The sequence below is a fragment of the Ceratotherium simum genome, chromosome 1 (assembly GCF_057802395.1).
Source record: "Ceratotherium simum simum isolate JZ-2026a chromosome 1, ASM5780239v1, whole genome shotgun sequence".
NCBI classification, from domain to species: Eukaryota; Metazoa; Chordata; class Mammalia; order Perissodactyla; family Rhinocerotidae; genus Ceratotherium; species Ceratotherium simum.
In genome coordinates, this window is record NC_141900.1 from 62,866,209 (window position 1) to 62,879,315 (window position 13,107).

The 13,107-nt window shown below is 50.4% G+C and overlaps 1 protein-coding gene across 3 annotated transcripts in view; it reads left to right on the top strand.

The window, feature by feature from the left end:
• The window catches only part of ADCYAP1R1 (ADCYAP receptor type I), a 58,834-nt gene extending 50,591 nt beyond the window's left edge, over positions 1-8,243 (top strand). For all 3 annotated transcript variants that reach the window (XM_087429300.1, XM_014785967.2, XM_004418858.3), the window contains 2 exons: positions 1,241-1,282; positions 3,423-8,243. In XM_087429300.1, coding sequence (XP_087285426.1) covers positions 1,241-1,282; positions 3,423-3,611 — 231 coding nt within the window. In that variant the 3' untranslated portion in view covers positions 3,612-8,243. The remainder of the gene's footprint in view (positions 1-1,240; positions 1,283-3,422) is intronic.
• The last annotated feature ends 4,864 nt before the right edge of the window (positions 8,244-13,107 follow it).

The following is a 13,107-nucleotide window of genomic DNA, read 5'->3' on the forward strand; positions in this document are numbered from 1 at the left end:
AACTTCTTTAACCCAGACTCAGCCTCCAGGTTTCTGTCTCTGAAATAAGAGTACTAAAATAGAAGGGAGCTGGGAGAGCCCCTCTGCCGGCTCCTATGAGGAGACACTGCTGTCTTCTTGTCGCGGCATCTGACATCCTGAGCCAGGCCCCCCTTGGGTGATCTAAGACGGCAGCTCTGCATCCCTCACTATTGGCCTGGGTGTGAGCGGAGTGTCCCCAAGAGACCTGTGTCTACTTCCTGACTTCAGCCTGTAGATCATGCACCGCATGAGTGCTGGAGCTCTGTCTTACCCAAGTCGAGGTCCCTAGCTCAGAACCTGGCTGCAGAGAGCTGAATGAGCTGAACAGCTGGATGAGCGAAGGGATAATAAATAAGTGATCCGGGGAATGAGAGAGTGGGTGGACTGGTGACTCCGTGCGTGAAGGAATAAGCAGATGGGGTTGTGGACGAGTGAGTGAAGGAGCGAGTGACTTGGTGCGTGGTGAGTAAGTGAACAGAGGGGAGCACGAATGGGTCAGTGAAGGCGGTGGCTCCCTTGAGCGTCCCCAGGGTAGAGCGCCTTTCTAACCTAACTGTTTGAACAGGTATTTGACCTTGGTGGTCAGAAAGTTACTCTGTGTATCTGACTTCAGTCTCTCCCTCCTCTCGATTGAACTCAAGGTCATTTTATCTATTGTGGTTCTTACCCTGGTGAGGCTGGGAGTTTTATAGACAAACCTCCAGCCTGGGAGTCAGAGCCTGGGTTCCTGTCTCAGCACAAGAATTCTAAATGCAAAGAATGCATATAAAGAATATGTGTAGAGTAGCCAAACACCTACTCTGTGCCAAGTACTTACTCACACGGTGTTTTATGTGTGCTGTGTACGAGAGTGTTGGGCTGAGGGAGGGCAGTGTGGGGAGGTGGTGGGGATAAAGACACGGGCATTCAGGGAAGGCTTTTTGTAGAAAGTGGGATAGAGCTGGCCCTTGGGAATGGGAAGGACCAAGAGAACGTGAGATGCAAAGCCAGGTGTGTCAGTGGGAGGGGACTCTCCCACCAGCTGCTTGGCTTCATGGGTATGGCACCTTGGTGGAGCAGAACTTGTCCCGTCTTACCCCGGATTCCTGGGCAGGTGGCCCCCATCCAGGTCATCCTATTTTTCTGCTTCTTGGTATCCCTCCTCACTCCTGTCCCCTCCCAGCCCCTGCGTGGAAGGTCCCTTGCTGGCATCCTCATGTTGTTTGCTCTCTCTCCCTAGGGCTTTGTGGTGGCTGTGCTCTACTGTTTTCTGAATGGAGAGGTAAGACCCTGGCCCTCTGGCTTCTTAGTGATGGAGGTGGGGCATGCTGGGGAGCAGACAGGGGTGCAGCCTGCTGGCCGCACAGGACTTAGCCTCCAGACCAGGGCCCTGCCAGGCCCCCAGCACCTGTATGTGGGGGACAGCAGTGGTGTCAGGGTCTCCTGACGGCCTCTTCCCTGTGCCAGAATTTCTCCCATTTTGCCGGCTGTGCAGCTGAGGCGCAGCCTCTGGAGTAGAGCTCCACCCATGAAGGCATCAACTGCTGAGTGCAGACCCACCTGGGAGGGCTCTCACCATAAGACACACCTTAGTAAACATGAACAGAAAGTGAGGAAGAGCAGGGCGCAGGGAGTGGTACCTACAGATCATGAGGCTGTGATGGGCAGGGGTGCTGAGTGGGGAGCTGCCAAAGTTCAGCACTGCCCCAGTAGTCCAGCCTGCCTGCCCAAACCCATCCCCTGTAGAGTGGGGATTATGGGGATTTGGAGAGACCCTGGGGTGAGGCCTGGAACCTTCTAGTAATGCTCCATCTCCAGAGCCATGGTCTTGGGGTCTCCTGCTCTAGCCTGTTAGCGTGATGCTTTTGAGCAGAGCCCAGAATAGAGGCGCTAAGAAGGGAGCTGGATGGGTGGATGGGTTTAGAGGGTGGGCAGGGGTCCTTGCACCAGTGTTTGGGTCTTGGCTGTGAGAAACGAAAAGATGGGGTCAGTGATCACCATGACAACCTATAGAGGGTCCCATAAGGACAGATAAGGAGAGACAGACGGGGCCCTACAGGGAATGGCTGGGAGAGACAAGAAGTGGGAGTACATGGAGTTCATCAAGGGCCTGCGGTGGATGTGGGAGCTAGAACTGGAGGGGGTGGGTACCCCTACTGCCTCCAGTCGTACAATTGTGCACTGCACAAAGTGCTGGACTGCAGGGGCGTGTGGGGGCTGAAACTGGGCATGCCCCGCACACGCTGTGCTAAGAGCAGCATGGGGGTGTGTTTTCCCAGAGGGGTGCATCTCAGCCCTGATTGCATATTGGAATCCTGGGGAAGCTTTAAAACATGGATGCCTTGCCCCAGAGATTTTCATGTAATTGTTCTGGGGTATGGTCTGGGCATCTCGATTTTTTTTCCATGATTTTTTCCAAATGATTTTTTTATTGTGATAAAATATACATAACATAAAATTTGCCATTTTAACCACTTTTATGTGTGCGATGCAGTGGCCTTAAGTACATTCACATTGTTGAGCAACCATCACCACTGTACATGACCAGAACTTTTTCATCACGTCAAACTGAAACTCTGTGCCCAGTAAACAATCACTCCGCATTCTCCCTTCCCCCATCCCCTGGGAACCACTGTTTTATATTATGTCTCTATGGATTTGCCTACTCTAGGTATCTCATATAAGTGGAATCATGCAATATGTGGACTTTTGTATCTGACTTATTTCACTTAGCATAATGTCTTCAAGGTTCATCCATGTTGTAGCATGTATCAGAATTCCATTCCTTTTTAAGGCTGAATAATATTCCATTATATGTATATACCGCATTGTTTTTCCATTTATCTATTTTTTATTGAGGTCACATTCTTTTATAACATTGTATAAATTTCAGATGTACATCATATCTTGACTTCTGTGTAGATTGCATCGTGTTCACCATCAAAAGTCTAGTTGCTATCTGTCACCTTACACGTGTCCCTTCACCCCTTTCCCCCTCCCTCCCGGGCGTCTGGATTTTTAAAGCTCTCCAGGTGATTCTAATGTGCAGCCCACTGTTAATAGTCAGTGACAGTGGAGATCCTTGCCCTGATCTGTCTCTAAGGGCTGCTTTTTAAAGAAGACCCTCTGGGCTGGTCTTTGACTGTGGAACACTAACGGCCAGGAGCAGAGGCCCACAGACCACTAGAAGCCATTGAGGGCCTTGCTCAGACAGTGACCTGGGAAAAGGGCCAAGGGCAGCTCCTCCAGGCATTCCTTTCCCATTGGTGACCTCCAGGGCTGCAAGCTGCAATTTGGGAGTCAGCCAGGTGCTGCTGGAGGGGGCAGTGCCAGCCTGGGAAGGGCCCCTGGACAGGGCAGGTGGGTGGATGAGGTTGGAGAGGATGTCTGTCCCGAGTAACGGCCCCAGTTGCTCCCCGCAGGTGCAGGCGGAGATCAAGCGCAAGTGGCGGAGCTGGAAGGTGAACCGCTACTTCACCATGGACTTCAAGCACCGACACCCGTCCCTGGCCAGCAGCGGGGTGAACGGCGGCACGCAGCTCTCCATCCTGAGCAAGAGCAGCTCCCAGATCCGCATGTCTGGCCTCCCGGCCGACAACCTGGTCACCTGAGCCCACCTCCCGCCTCCTCTCCTCCATACACAGGTTGGGGCTGCAGGTGGACGCCGGCCCACACATGCTGCGCCTTTTCTCTCCCTTCGGACAGGCCCTGGGCTAGAAGCTGGGCTCCCCGAGGGGGGAGAAGGGTGCAGGGCGCTGGCCCCATCCCTACCCACCCTGGGCCCTTGGGCTCTGACCCCACACATGTAAATACTCCTCAAATTTGGAAAAGTCATCCCATCTCTACCCCTTCACCCAGTGTCCCTGTTCACCTGATGCAGCTCCCCAGCTCCACCCCACGCCGTCTCCACCAGCCTCAGTGATCGCCTGACCCTGTGTGTGAGGCCTTGTGAGCTGAGCTGATGACCTTGCTTTGGAGGGCTTGGGGTGGGGCCTGCCTGACAGCCCCCCACAGTGTCTGACTCTCCATGTGGACTCCTTGAATCTGCTCACCACCCTGGGGTCCTTCTCAGGCCTGACCCAGTCCCTGAGGCCCGCCAGAGGTCCAGCCTGGATGGCCAGTGTCCTTCAGCACAGGCCAGATCTGAGGCTCCCTCATGCTCACCCAACATCTTGGTGTCCAGGTGCCCAGCTCCTGGGTATCAGGGCAGTGGGGCAGCTCTAGGGCTCTTCCAATCAGAGACTTCAGTTTGAGTGTGGGGCTAAGGGTCAGGGAAAGTTCCGGTGCTTTTCATTTGGCCCAAGAAAAATTACTGAGAGCCAGAAATGTGGATGTGCTTGGAAAGGAGATGGGAAGAGTTTAGGGTGACTTATGGAAGAAGACCTTCATCATCCACATTATTTTACCCCTGACTCAAGGTGGATGGGGTTCATCTGGGAGCCTCCCTTCTGCCCCTCCCACCCTCAGGCATCAGCTGCAGAAGGTGAGAGATGGATGCTCCACAAAGACTGCTCCCCAACCATGCCTACCACATGGAGCCCCTAACCCTCCCCTCCCCATCTCCCCTCAAGTCAAAGCCATGACTAGGATGAACCAACGTCAGTGAATCCTGAAGCACCTTACACCTCCATGTGCCCAAGTCCAGGGCCCAGGGCTCCCCCTCACCCCCAACCCCCATGGACGATGAGGAGCCCCAGCCACCAGCTCCTGAAATCTCTCTGAGACCTCTGTGAAGACTCACCTCTGTGTGCTCTTGATGTTGAATCACCACAGATGCTAGGGTGTCCTGGGGTGTCGGGAGGGGAGCCACGCCCACCATGCCCGTTAGCAGAAGCCGCTGGTGGGAGTAGTGGCCGCACCCCAACGCCTGTCCTGGCTCCACGGCACAAGTTGCAAGACCACAGCCTAAGAATTTAAAATGGGGCAGAACCAAGTTCGGAGAAGGTGGAGGAAAGTTCTAGAGTGCCATGGCCCATGTGTGGGGCCCACTTCATTCCATGTCAGCTTTCTGCGTTCTGTCCAAGTGTGTTTGCAGACTCGTGATCATCTTCTGGAATCCTTGGGGAGTTTGGGTCAAGGGGGATATTGCTTTGCTTGGTTTTATAAAGAGGAAGGGCCTGGGGCACTTGGGGAACTGTTTCTGGAGAGGCCTTTGAAGTGACTGGAGAAGGGCTTAGCTGCTTAGTTTAGAGCCCTGTGTCCTTGGCCAGTGAAGGACTGTGGACCCCGTGTCTTTGGCAAAGCCAGAGAGAGGAAGGGAGCTATCGGCCCTTTCCCGGCATGTTTGGTGACTCAGGCTGGCTATGGCCCCTCCATCCTGCACCTGGCCGTGTGATCCCCCACCCCTTGTCTGGGATCCATGTGTGTTACCCAAGCAGGTGTCCACTGGCCACCTTGCGTTTTAGACACCCTTGGGGGGCCTGAACCGCTTGGAAGGAGCCACAGGCTGGGATTCAGAGACATGAAATCTGCCCCAGTCGGGCTCAGACTGCTGAGGCTGTGGACACAGGTCTCCCAGTTCTGGGCCTCAGTTTCCCCATTCGTGAGATGAGGCGACTGCTAATGCTTCTGTAGGCTCTGTACTGCAGCAATTCTCCAGTTCAAGACAGGCAGGGAAAGGACATGCATTCTTGTTATATGTATCACCGAAGGTATGGAAGTGTGTATGTTTGTGTATGTGTCGAGGGAGAGGGAATGCTGTTTATTATCCCTTTCTTAGAAGTGGAACGTCTGTCTCTTCCATTTGGACACCACGGTGGAAGTTGCTGGGCTGGAGGGAAGGATCAGGCCGGGGACAACTGGACAGGTGCCTTGGGCATGATGTGCAGAGCCAGCCGTGTCACTGGCCGGGACAGGGTGCCACGACTGAGTGGGCAGTGGCCACCTCCAGATCCTAGGAGCCATCCTCTGAGTATTACGGGCCCCGTTTCCTCGTCCTCACCCCCACCAGCAAGTCTGCTTCACTGTGGAAGAAGAGGCTTTGACTTTATACATATATCGTTGCAAAACAGCAAAAACAAAATCACCTCCAAGCTCCATGTACTGTGTTGCCGTCTGAGCCCTGGGCTTGCTGCCTCGTAGAGGTTCCAGGTTCCTGGTGGTTTGTGGGTTTGTTTTTCTCTCTGAACAAATTATTGGCAGTTTTGTGAGCTGATGTACCCGATGTGTTCTGAAGGTTCCAAGAGGTTAGGCAGCCGGCCTTCAGGACCACAGGCAGTGGAGGGACAGCAGGAGGTCCTGGCAAAACCCTTCCCTCCCTGACCCTTTGTTTTCAAATCTGTGAAATGGGCAATAAGACTAGGTGATTTGTATAGCCCATTGCATCTCTGGAATTATCTGTCTAAACACCAGCCATCTCCTGGGAATGGGCCTCAGGCAAGGGTTGTCTGGACCAGGAAAGGATAAATCTTGTAGAGGGAGGAGGGAAGGGTCGAAGACCTTGGGATTGGTTAGGCTCCATGTCTCTAGGAGATGACTACCAGGAAGGGGGTTCTTCTTGTTCTATGCAATCCTAAAGGACAGAACTCACCCAGGGGAGGCTGAGTTCTCCTTGGAATGAAGAAATCTCTCATCTTCTATCATGACTGCCCCGCCATGGAACAGGCAGTGACAAGAGAGTCTCCATCCCGGGGAAATGAGCCTCCAAATCAGGGATGCTGAGGCTGTGAGGGAGCCTGTGAGGGGTCAGAGTGTGGGATTCGAGGGTTTGGTGGCACCCAGCATGATGGGCTTCATGACTCCCCACTGTGCGTCAGGCCAGGCCACATTCTGTCTCAGTGGGCAGCTCCATGACCCTCCTTGACACATGCAGTTGTCTGCAGTGATTCCTTCTCTAACCCCTACCACTTCCCAACTCGACTTCTCTGGGGAGTGGGGCCAGGGAGCTGGAAATATACCCGAGTCCATCATCACCCACCAAGGGCGCTGGCTCTCCTCGTTCATCTGACCTTTTCCCTTCCCAGAAGGAAAGCCAGAAGAGGCTTTCTTTGTAATTCTGTGAATACCCTTGACCCCTTCAAGGCCACTCCCAAGTGAAAGCAGTGAGTGCTTTGTCGTCATTAATTCCTACCTGAGCCCAGAGACTGGAAGCCCACTGGAAGACCCTGAGCAGGGAGCGGGGGACCTGGGCTTCTCCCAGCTTTGCCTTGGTCTGCTTGGCCTTGACTCCTTCCCCGTGTATCCTTGGGGAGACTGTCAAAGTACTAGAGCTGGGAGGAGATTTGGAGATCTGCAGGTCAAACCTCCTCATTGGGCTGATGAAAAACTACTTGGAGATGGGCAATCCAGTGTGCTTTACACACCTGAATGAGGAAGTGAGCCCACCACTGTGTGCCCAGCCCTGCACATGAGCCAGAAGGAGACTCGCAATAAAGCTTCCATACGGAAAACATTCAGCCTTGCGCAGGAGAGGGGTTCTGGCTACAGAAGTCGTTAGGACTCCTGCCTGCAGAGGAGCAGTGGAGTCAGTGTGGCGCGGGGTGACCTGCGTTCTAGCCTGGGCCTCGCCACCTGCTCTGTGCTACAAGGCTGAACCTCTCTGCGCCTCTGCTTCCTAATCTAGAGAAATGAGAAGACACGATTGGTGGCCTGCCCCACAGAGATGAGGTTGAAGGGAGATGCCTTTGTGTGTGAAAGGGCTTTGGAAACTATACGAGTGTCGGCTGGTTACTGGGGTGAAGGCCTCTGAAAGGGACTCTGTGCTGTTTGTCAACTGCTTTGAGCCTTCCTGGGTTAACCTTTGCCCCATTTGTAAAACCACCAGCACTGGGGGCACGAGGGAGGCCAGGGGGCTCTGATGGATGCAGAATTCCAGGTTTATCTCCGTCAGCTGATTAGTTAGTTCTTGCAGTTAAGATGGGGAGGCTTCCACGTGGGTGATGTCAGCGTTTCCATGCCACCCCCATGGGAATCCTTCAAGGATCTGGGACATCCTTCAAGTGGGCCATGTGCCCATTCCTTCTCTTTTCCCTGAACTTGAGGTCCTGGGACATGTCTGCTTGGCCACGTGTGTCTTGTCTTATGCCTGTTTTCTGTAGCTTTGCCTCCGTGAGGGCTGGAGTGGGGAAGCCCCAGGCTCGCTTGTGGGAGCCAGGCCTGCCTGGGCTTCATCTCCCACCGTAAAGATAAGCTCCACAGACCTCACTGCTACTGCTGCCGCCATCAATGCTGTGCTCACAACCTGTCCGGGATTTTAAGGATGTCAAACTGCTGTAGATGACTCAATAAATGTCTTATCATTTTTCCTGGTGACTGTAACTTGTCATAAATAGAGGGAGGAAAGGAGGTGGAAGGGGAGGAAATCTGATCACCCAGAGGAATCCAGTCTACAAGGTCATGTGGCCTTTTAGATTCCAAGGGAGAGGTTTGAGAATGGGCCTGAATGAGCTTAGAATAGACTTGCAAAAGTATTCCAAGTCCTGACCTCAAAAGGACCTGCAAGGGTCATGCAACTTGAGTGGAACCAAGGTCATTTGGATGTTTTGGGTTCCTAGAAATGGAAGCAACTCACCCCACAGTCTTTGATGTCTCATCGCCTTCATATTATTTTATGAGAGTGGCCACTAGATATCCCCAAAGCTTGCCTACGGTAAGCATTTCATTCCAGGTAACGACAGGTACATCATTGGCTGCCAGAGCCCCACCCCTAAGGCTTCTGGATATTCAGAGCCATCAGCCCCTGCCAGACCAGATAACCAATTCCAGGTAATCCCCATTTCCTTGAGGTTCTGTTGATTGTCATACCCTCCGGTGCCCATTTTTACATTAGTCGGATTTTTTAGTTGCTAGCAACAGAAGATAATTTGGTTGATAAATCAGAAAAGGAATTTAGGAAAAAGATATTGTGTAGCTCGTAGAATTATTGTGAGGCTGGAGAAACCAGAAAAGCTGTCTCAAGCCATATTATGCTGTGGAACTGATGAGGAAGCTTTGGATTACTGCTGCTCCCAGTCCACTGATGTCTTTTCTGGGCCAACTTTACAATTACCATTTTTGAAAGCAGATGACTTGCCTGCCATTCTCGCCAGAAAATCAGATCCCACACGCAGTCTCTTTCCTCAAGTTGCTCACTTCTGAATCAAAGTCTCTCAAGAGTCTCTTGGGATGGCTGTGTTCTAGCTGAAAGGGAGGCTGGAAATTTGACTTTTCTGGATTCTACCTTTGGGAGGTTGGGCTCATAAGTCTGGAAATTTTCTCAATTTGACAATAGTATTAAAAAGTCCTGAAATAATAAATGCCCACCATAGCAGACCTAAGGTCTACAGCAGTTGCAGGCCAGCTCCTTCCAGTGATCAGGTGGGCCACTCTGAAGAAGTCAAGCCAATAAAAAGATGAATACCAACCCAATATAACATGTGAGCCCTACGAAGATAGGACACTCACCAAATGCACCCAGGTGTCTTGTGGGGGTGTTACCCAGCTGGGAGGCTAGCTAGTTCTGCTTCCTGAGATTGCCCCTGCTCTTTCCTTTCCAGGTTCACCTCTTCTTTCAATCCTAAAGGAAATTACCAGGCTTTGTCATATGACCCATTTAGCAGATATCTTGAGCTGCTTCCAAAATGGAACCTACCCTCAAAGGGTGAAAATTAATCTTCTTGTGTGTCTGACTATGCTGACTGCTCACACTGTGGGAAGAAGACTTCCCTAGTGTTTAGAAAAATATTCTCACCAGTGTGACATGATAAATTGAGGTTCTATATGTTTCATTCTTAAGAGAGAGGTCACATTCAAGAAGCAAATATAAAGAGCCAAAAATAAATAGAAAGTCTTGAATTCCACATTAGACTTGAATTTCTTGGCAACTGTGAAGGTCATCAAACTACTTAGTCCTTATCAGCACTTATTAAATTCTGTTTTCTCTATTTATTCCCCCAAATCAGTCAACTATTCTAGCCCTCTTTTCTCCCAAGCTCCTTAAAAGAATGTCTTCGACCCTGGATATTCCTGATGATGCTCTTTGCACCTGCGAGTGTGAGCAATTTCTCTTGGGTGCGCAGTGGTTCTCAAGCTTTAGCATGCATCAGAATCACCCAAGGGGTTGTTAAAACACGGATTGCTGGATCCACCCCAAGATTCTCTGATCCAGTAGGTCTGAGGTGGGGCCTGATACTGTGCATTTCTAAAAAGTTCCCAGTGCTGCTGCTGCTGCTGGTGTGGAGACAATACTTTAGGAACCACTGCTCTAGACATTCTACCTGAGGACACCTGCTGGGCACCACAGTCCCTTTTTGTGAAACTTGGGGCTGGACAGTGATTAATTTCCCAGGAGGGGGACGACAAGCACGGACACAGCAGCATGAGCTTTAATTGACTTTTCTTCCCAGGCCACTGTCTTAGGGACAGGAGGCAGAAAGGTCCAAGAGGAAATCAGCCCATAGATGTCCATTTAGTCTCAATCAAAGGAGGTATCTGACCATCTCTAAATCAACTAGGATTGAGTTCAGTGGACTAGAAAAGAAAAACTCCTATAAAAAGTGGCTTAAAGAAGATAGAAATTTATTTTTCTCACATGAAAGAGGTCCAGAGCTAGGCACTCTGGAATTGGTATGGTGGCTGTATGGTCTCCCTAAGGACTCAAGCTTCTCCCTTTCTGCTCCTCCGTCCTTAGCATATGACTTTCAGTCTCAAGTCACCTCATGGTCCAAGATGGCTCCTGGAGGTCTAGATGTCCCCAGGCTCAGGAAGAAGTGAGAGAAGACAAAAGAGCCCTCCTCCTAGTTTTGTCATTTTCTTTTACGATGCCTTATATCTGCTTACATCTCACCGGCCAACAGTTAATCACAAGGCCACACTTCACTGCAAGGCAGGCAATGTATGCACCCCTAATAAAATTGGAAGGAGAGAATGGATACTGGCCTGCAAATAGTAGTTTGAGCCATAGTCTCAAACCCCCAAATCTTCAGGAGTTCAGGTAGTGTGGTCACTGAGCTCATCCACACCTATGAAAAACCAGAGGCTGAGAGATTCCATTGACGTCCCACTCTGCTACACTGGGGACAAACTAGGGTATGCATTCTCCAACCTGGACCGTACAATGACTCTAGAGGGTCTCCGGTCAAGATCGAAGGAACTGCTTATGCCCACCCATAGGAACCTACTCTGGTGTGAGGTGTGAGGACATGTCTGCATCAATTCTGGTTTCCTCCATCCTTCTTGCTTTCTCATGACTGCATTTCCTGAGTGGATTCTGTCTCCTCATGGCTTCTAATGTATTTAATCTCTTTTTAACTTGAGGGATCATCAGAGCAGTGATGTAGTTATGTAGTTCACTTGTTTTTTTGGTCTTTTAATTTCTGCCAGTTGCCCTCAAGTGGACTCAGTTTAAGTGCTTCTGAGCCTCCCGACTTTGTTAGACTGCCCCCTGGTGGATGCCCATTGCAGCTGTTCTTCTAGTCTGAACATAGAGATGGCTTCTTCCCCTGTCCTGGATGCACGATTATGAATTTGACGTATGAAACTCAGTCACCAAGAGCTCTTCTAACTTTTAGGATGTGGTCTTGTAAATGCTCAGGTAGAAATAATTGTCCAGGCCTCTGAAATAATTCTTTCTTAAATTTCTATAAAGGAGAGGCTTAAAGGTGTCAGTCTTTTTAGAAGGAGGATGGTATATGCCTTTCATTTATTCAACGAATACTTGTTGAGCATCTAACTCTTCATTTAACAAATATTTCTGGAGTGCCTACTATGTGCCAGGATCTGTTCTGTCACTGGTGAGCATCACAGATAAGGGCCCTGCTCTCCAGAGCTTACATTCTAAGGAAAGAAGGAAAGAAGTGAGATGACTTCAGAAAGAGGAAAGTGTTATGAAGAAAATAAAGCCATTGATAAGTAGGGAGTACTGGGGGTGTGGTTATTTTCGATAGGGAAGCCAGGGAAGGCCTGTCTAAGATGCAGACATTCGAGCGCCTGAACACTCTGCTCCTCCCAGCCTCATTAGCCCATGTCCTGTGGATCCCTGCAAACACCCAGGAGAAGAGCATTCCACGTAGAGGGCCCAGCAAGAATAAATGTGCTGAGGTATGAAATAAACGAACATGTTCAAGGAAGGGTGTACTGCTTTCCTAGGGCTGCCTAACAATTACCATAAACTGGGTGCCTTAAAACAACAGAAGTTAATTCTCTCACAGTTCTGATGGCCAGAAGTCTAAAATTAAGGTGTTGGCAGGGCAATGCTCTCCAGAGGCACTAGAGGAGAATCTGTTCCATGCCTTTCTCTTTGCTTCTAGTGTTGCTGGCACTTTTTGGCATTCCTTGGCCTGTAGACGCATCACTCCAGTCTTTTCCTCAGTCACCACATGGCTTTCTCCCTATATGTATGTCCGTGTCTCTCTGTCTTCTACTTTTCCTATAAGAACACCAGTCATATTGGACTTAGGACCCACCCTAATCCGGGATGACCTCATATTAACTAATTACATCTGCAAAGACCTTATTTCCAAATAAAGTCACACTGACAGGTACTGGAGTCAGGACTTCAACTTGTCTTTTAGGGCACACAATTCAATACACATCAAAGGGCAAGAAAGTTTGAAGCTTCCCTGGTCTGAGCTGGCACATTGCTTTGACTTAGATTATTTGGAAGAGGTGGGGGTTGATAATGGAATTGTAGGGCAAGAGGGGCTTACAGCCTCCTCTCACCCACCGTTGCATCTTGGCACCACCAATGTGTTTCAGTAAAAAATATGTATCAGCTCTGACCCACCCTGGCCCTGGTATGTTCAAAGAAACTGAGCGCCCATTTCAAAGCAGCAACAAAAGCAAACCAAAACAATATTGTGATAGTCAGCCACACTTACTCATGGATGCTGGAAGACTCATAAAAACCATCATTCACATCTATTTCAACTCGTATAGACTGTCACATGGGGATTTGGGAGTGAAGCCTCCATGTTAGTCAGCTTATCCCCCATGAACTTACTGGGAAGAGTCTTTGTTCTGGCCCTCAGGGCTCTCTCTCAGCCCACCTATCTCAGTCACTCTCCTCTCTCTTCCCCTTCCAGACAGCCCCTACCTCAGTCTATTCTATTCTTGCTACCTCCCCTCCTTCACCTCTGGCCCATCCTCTCTGACCTTGATGTAGACTCAGAAACAGCTTGGTGGTCAATGTTT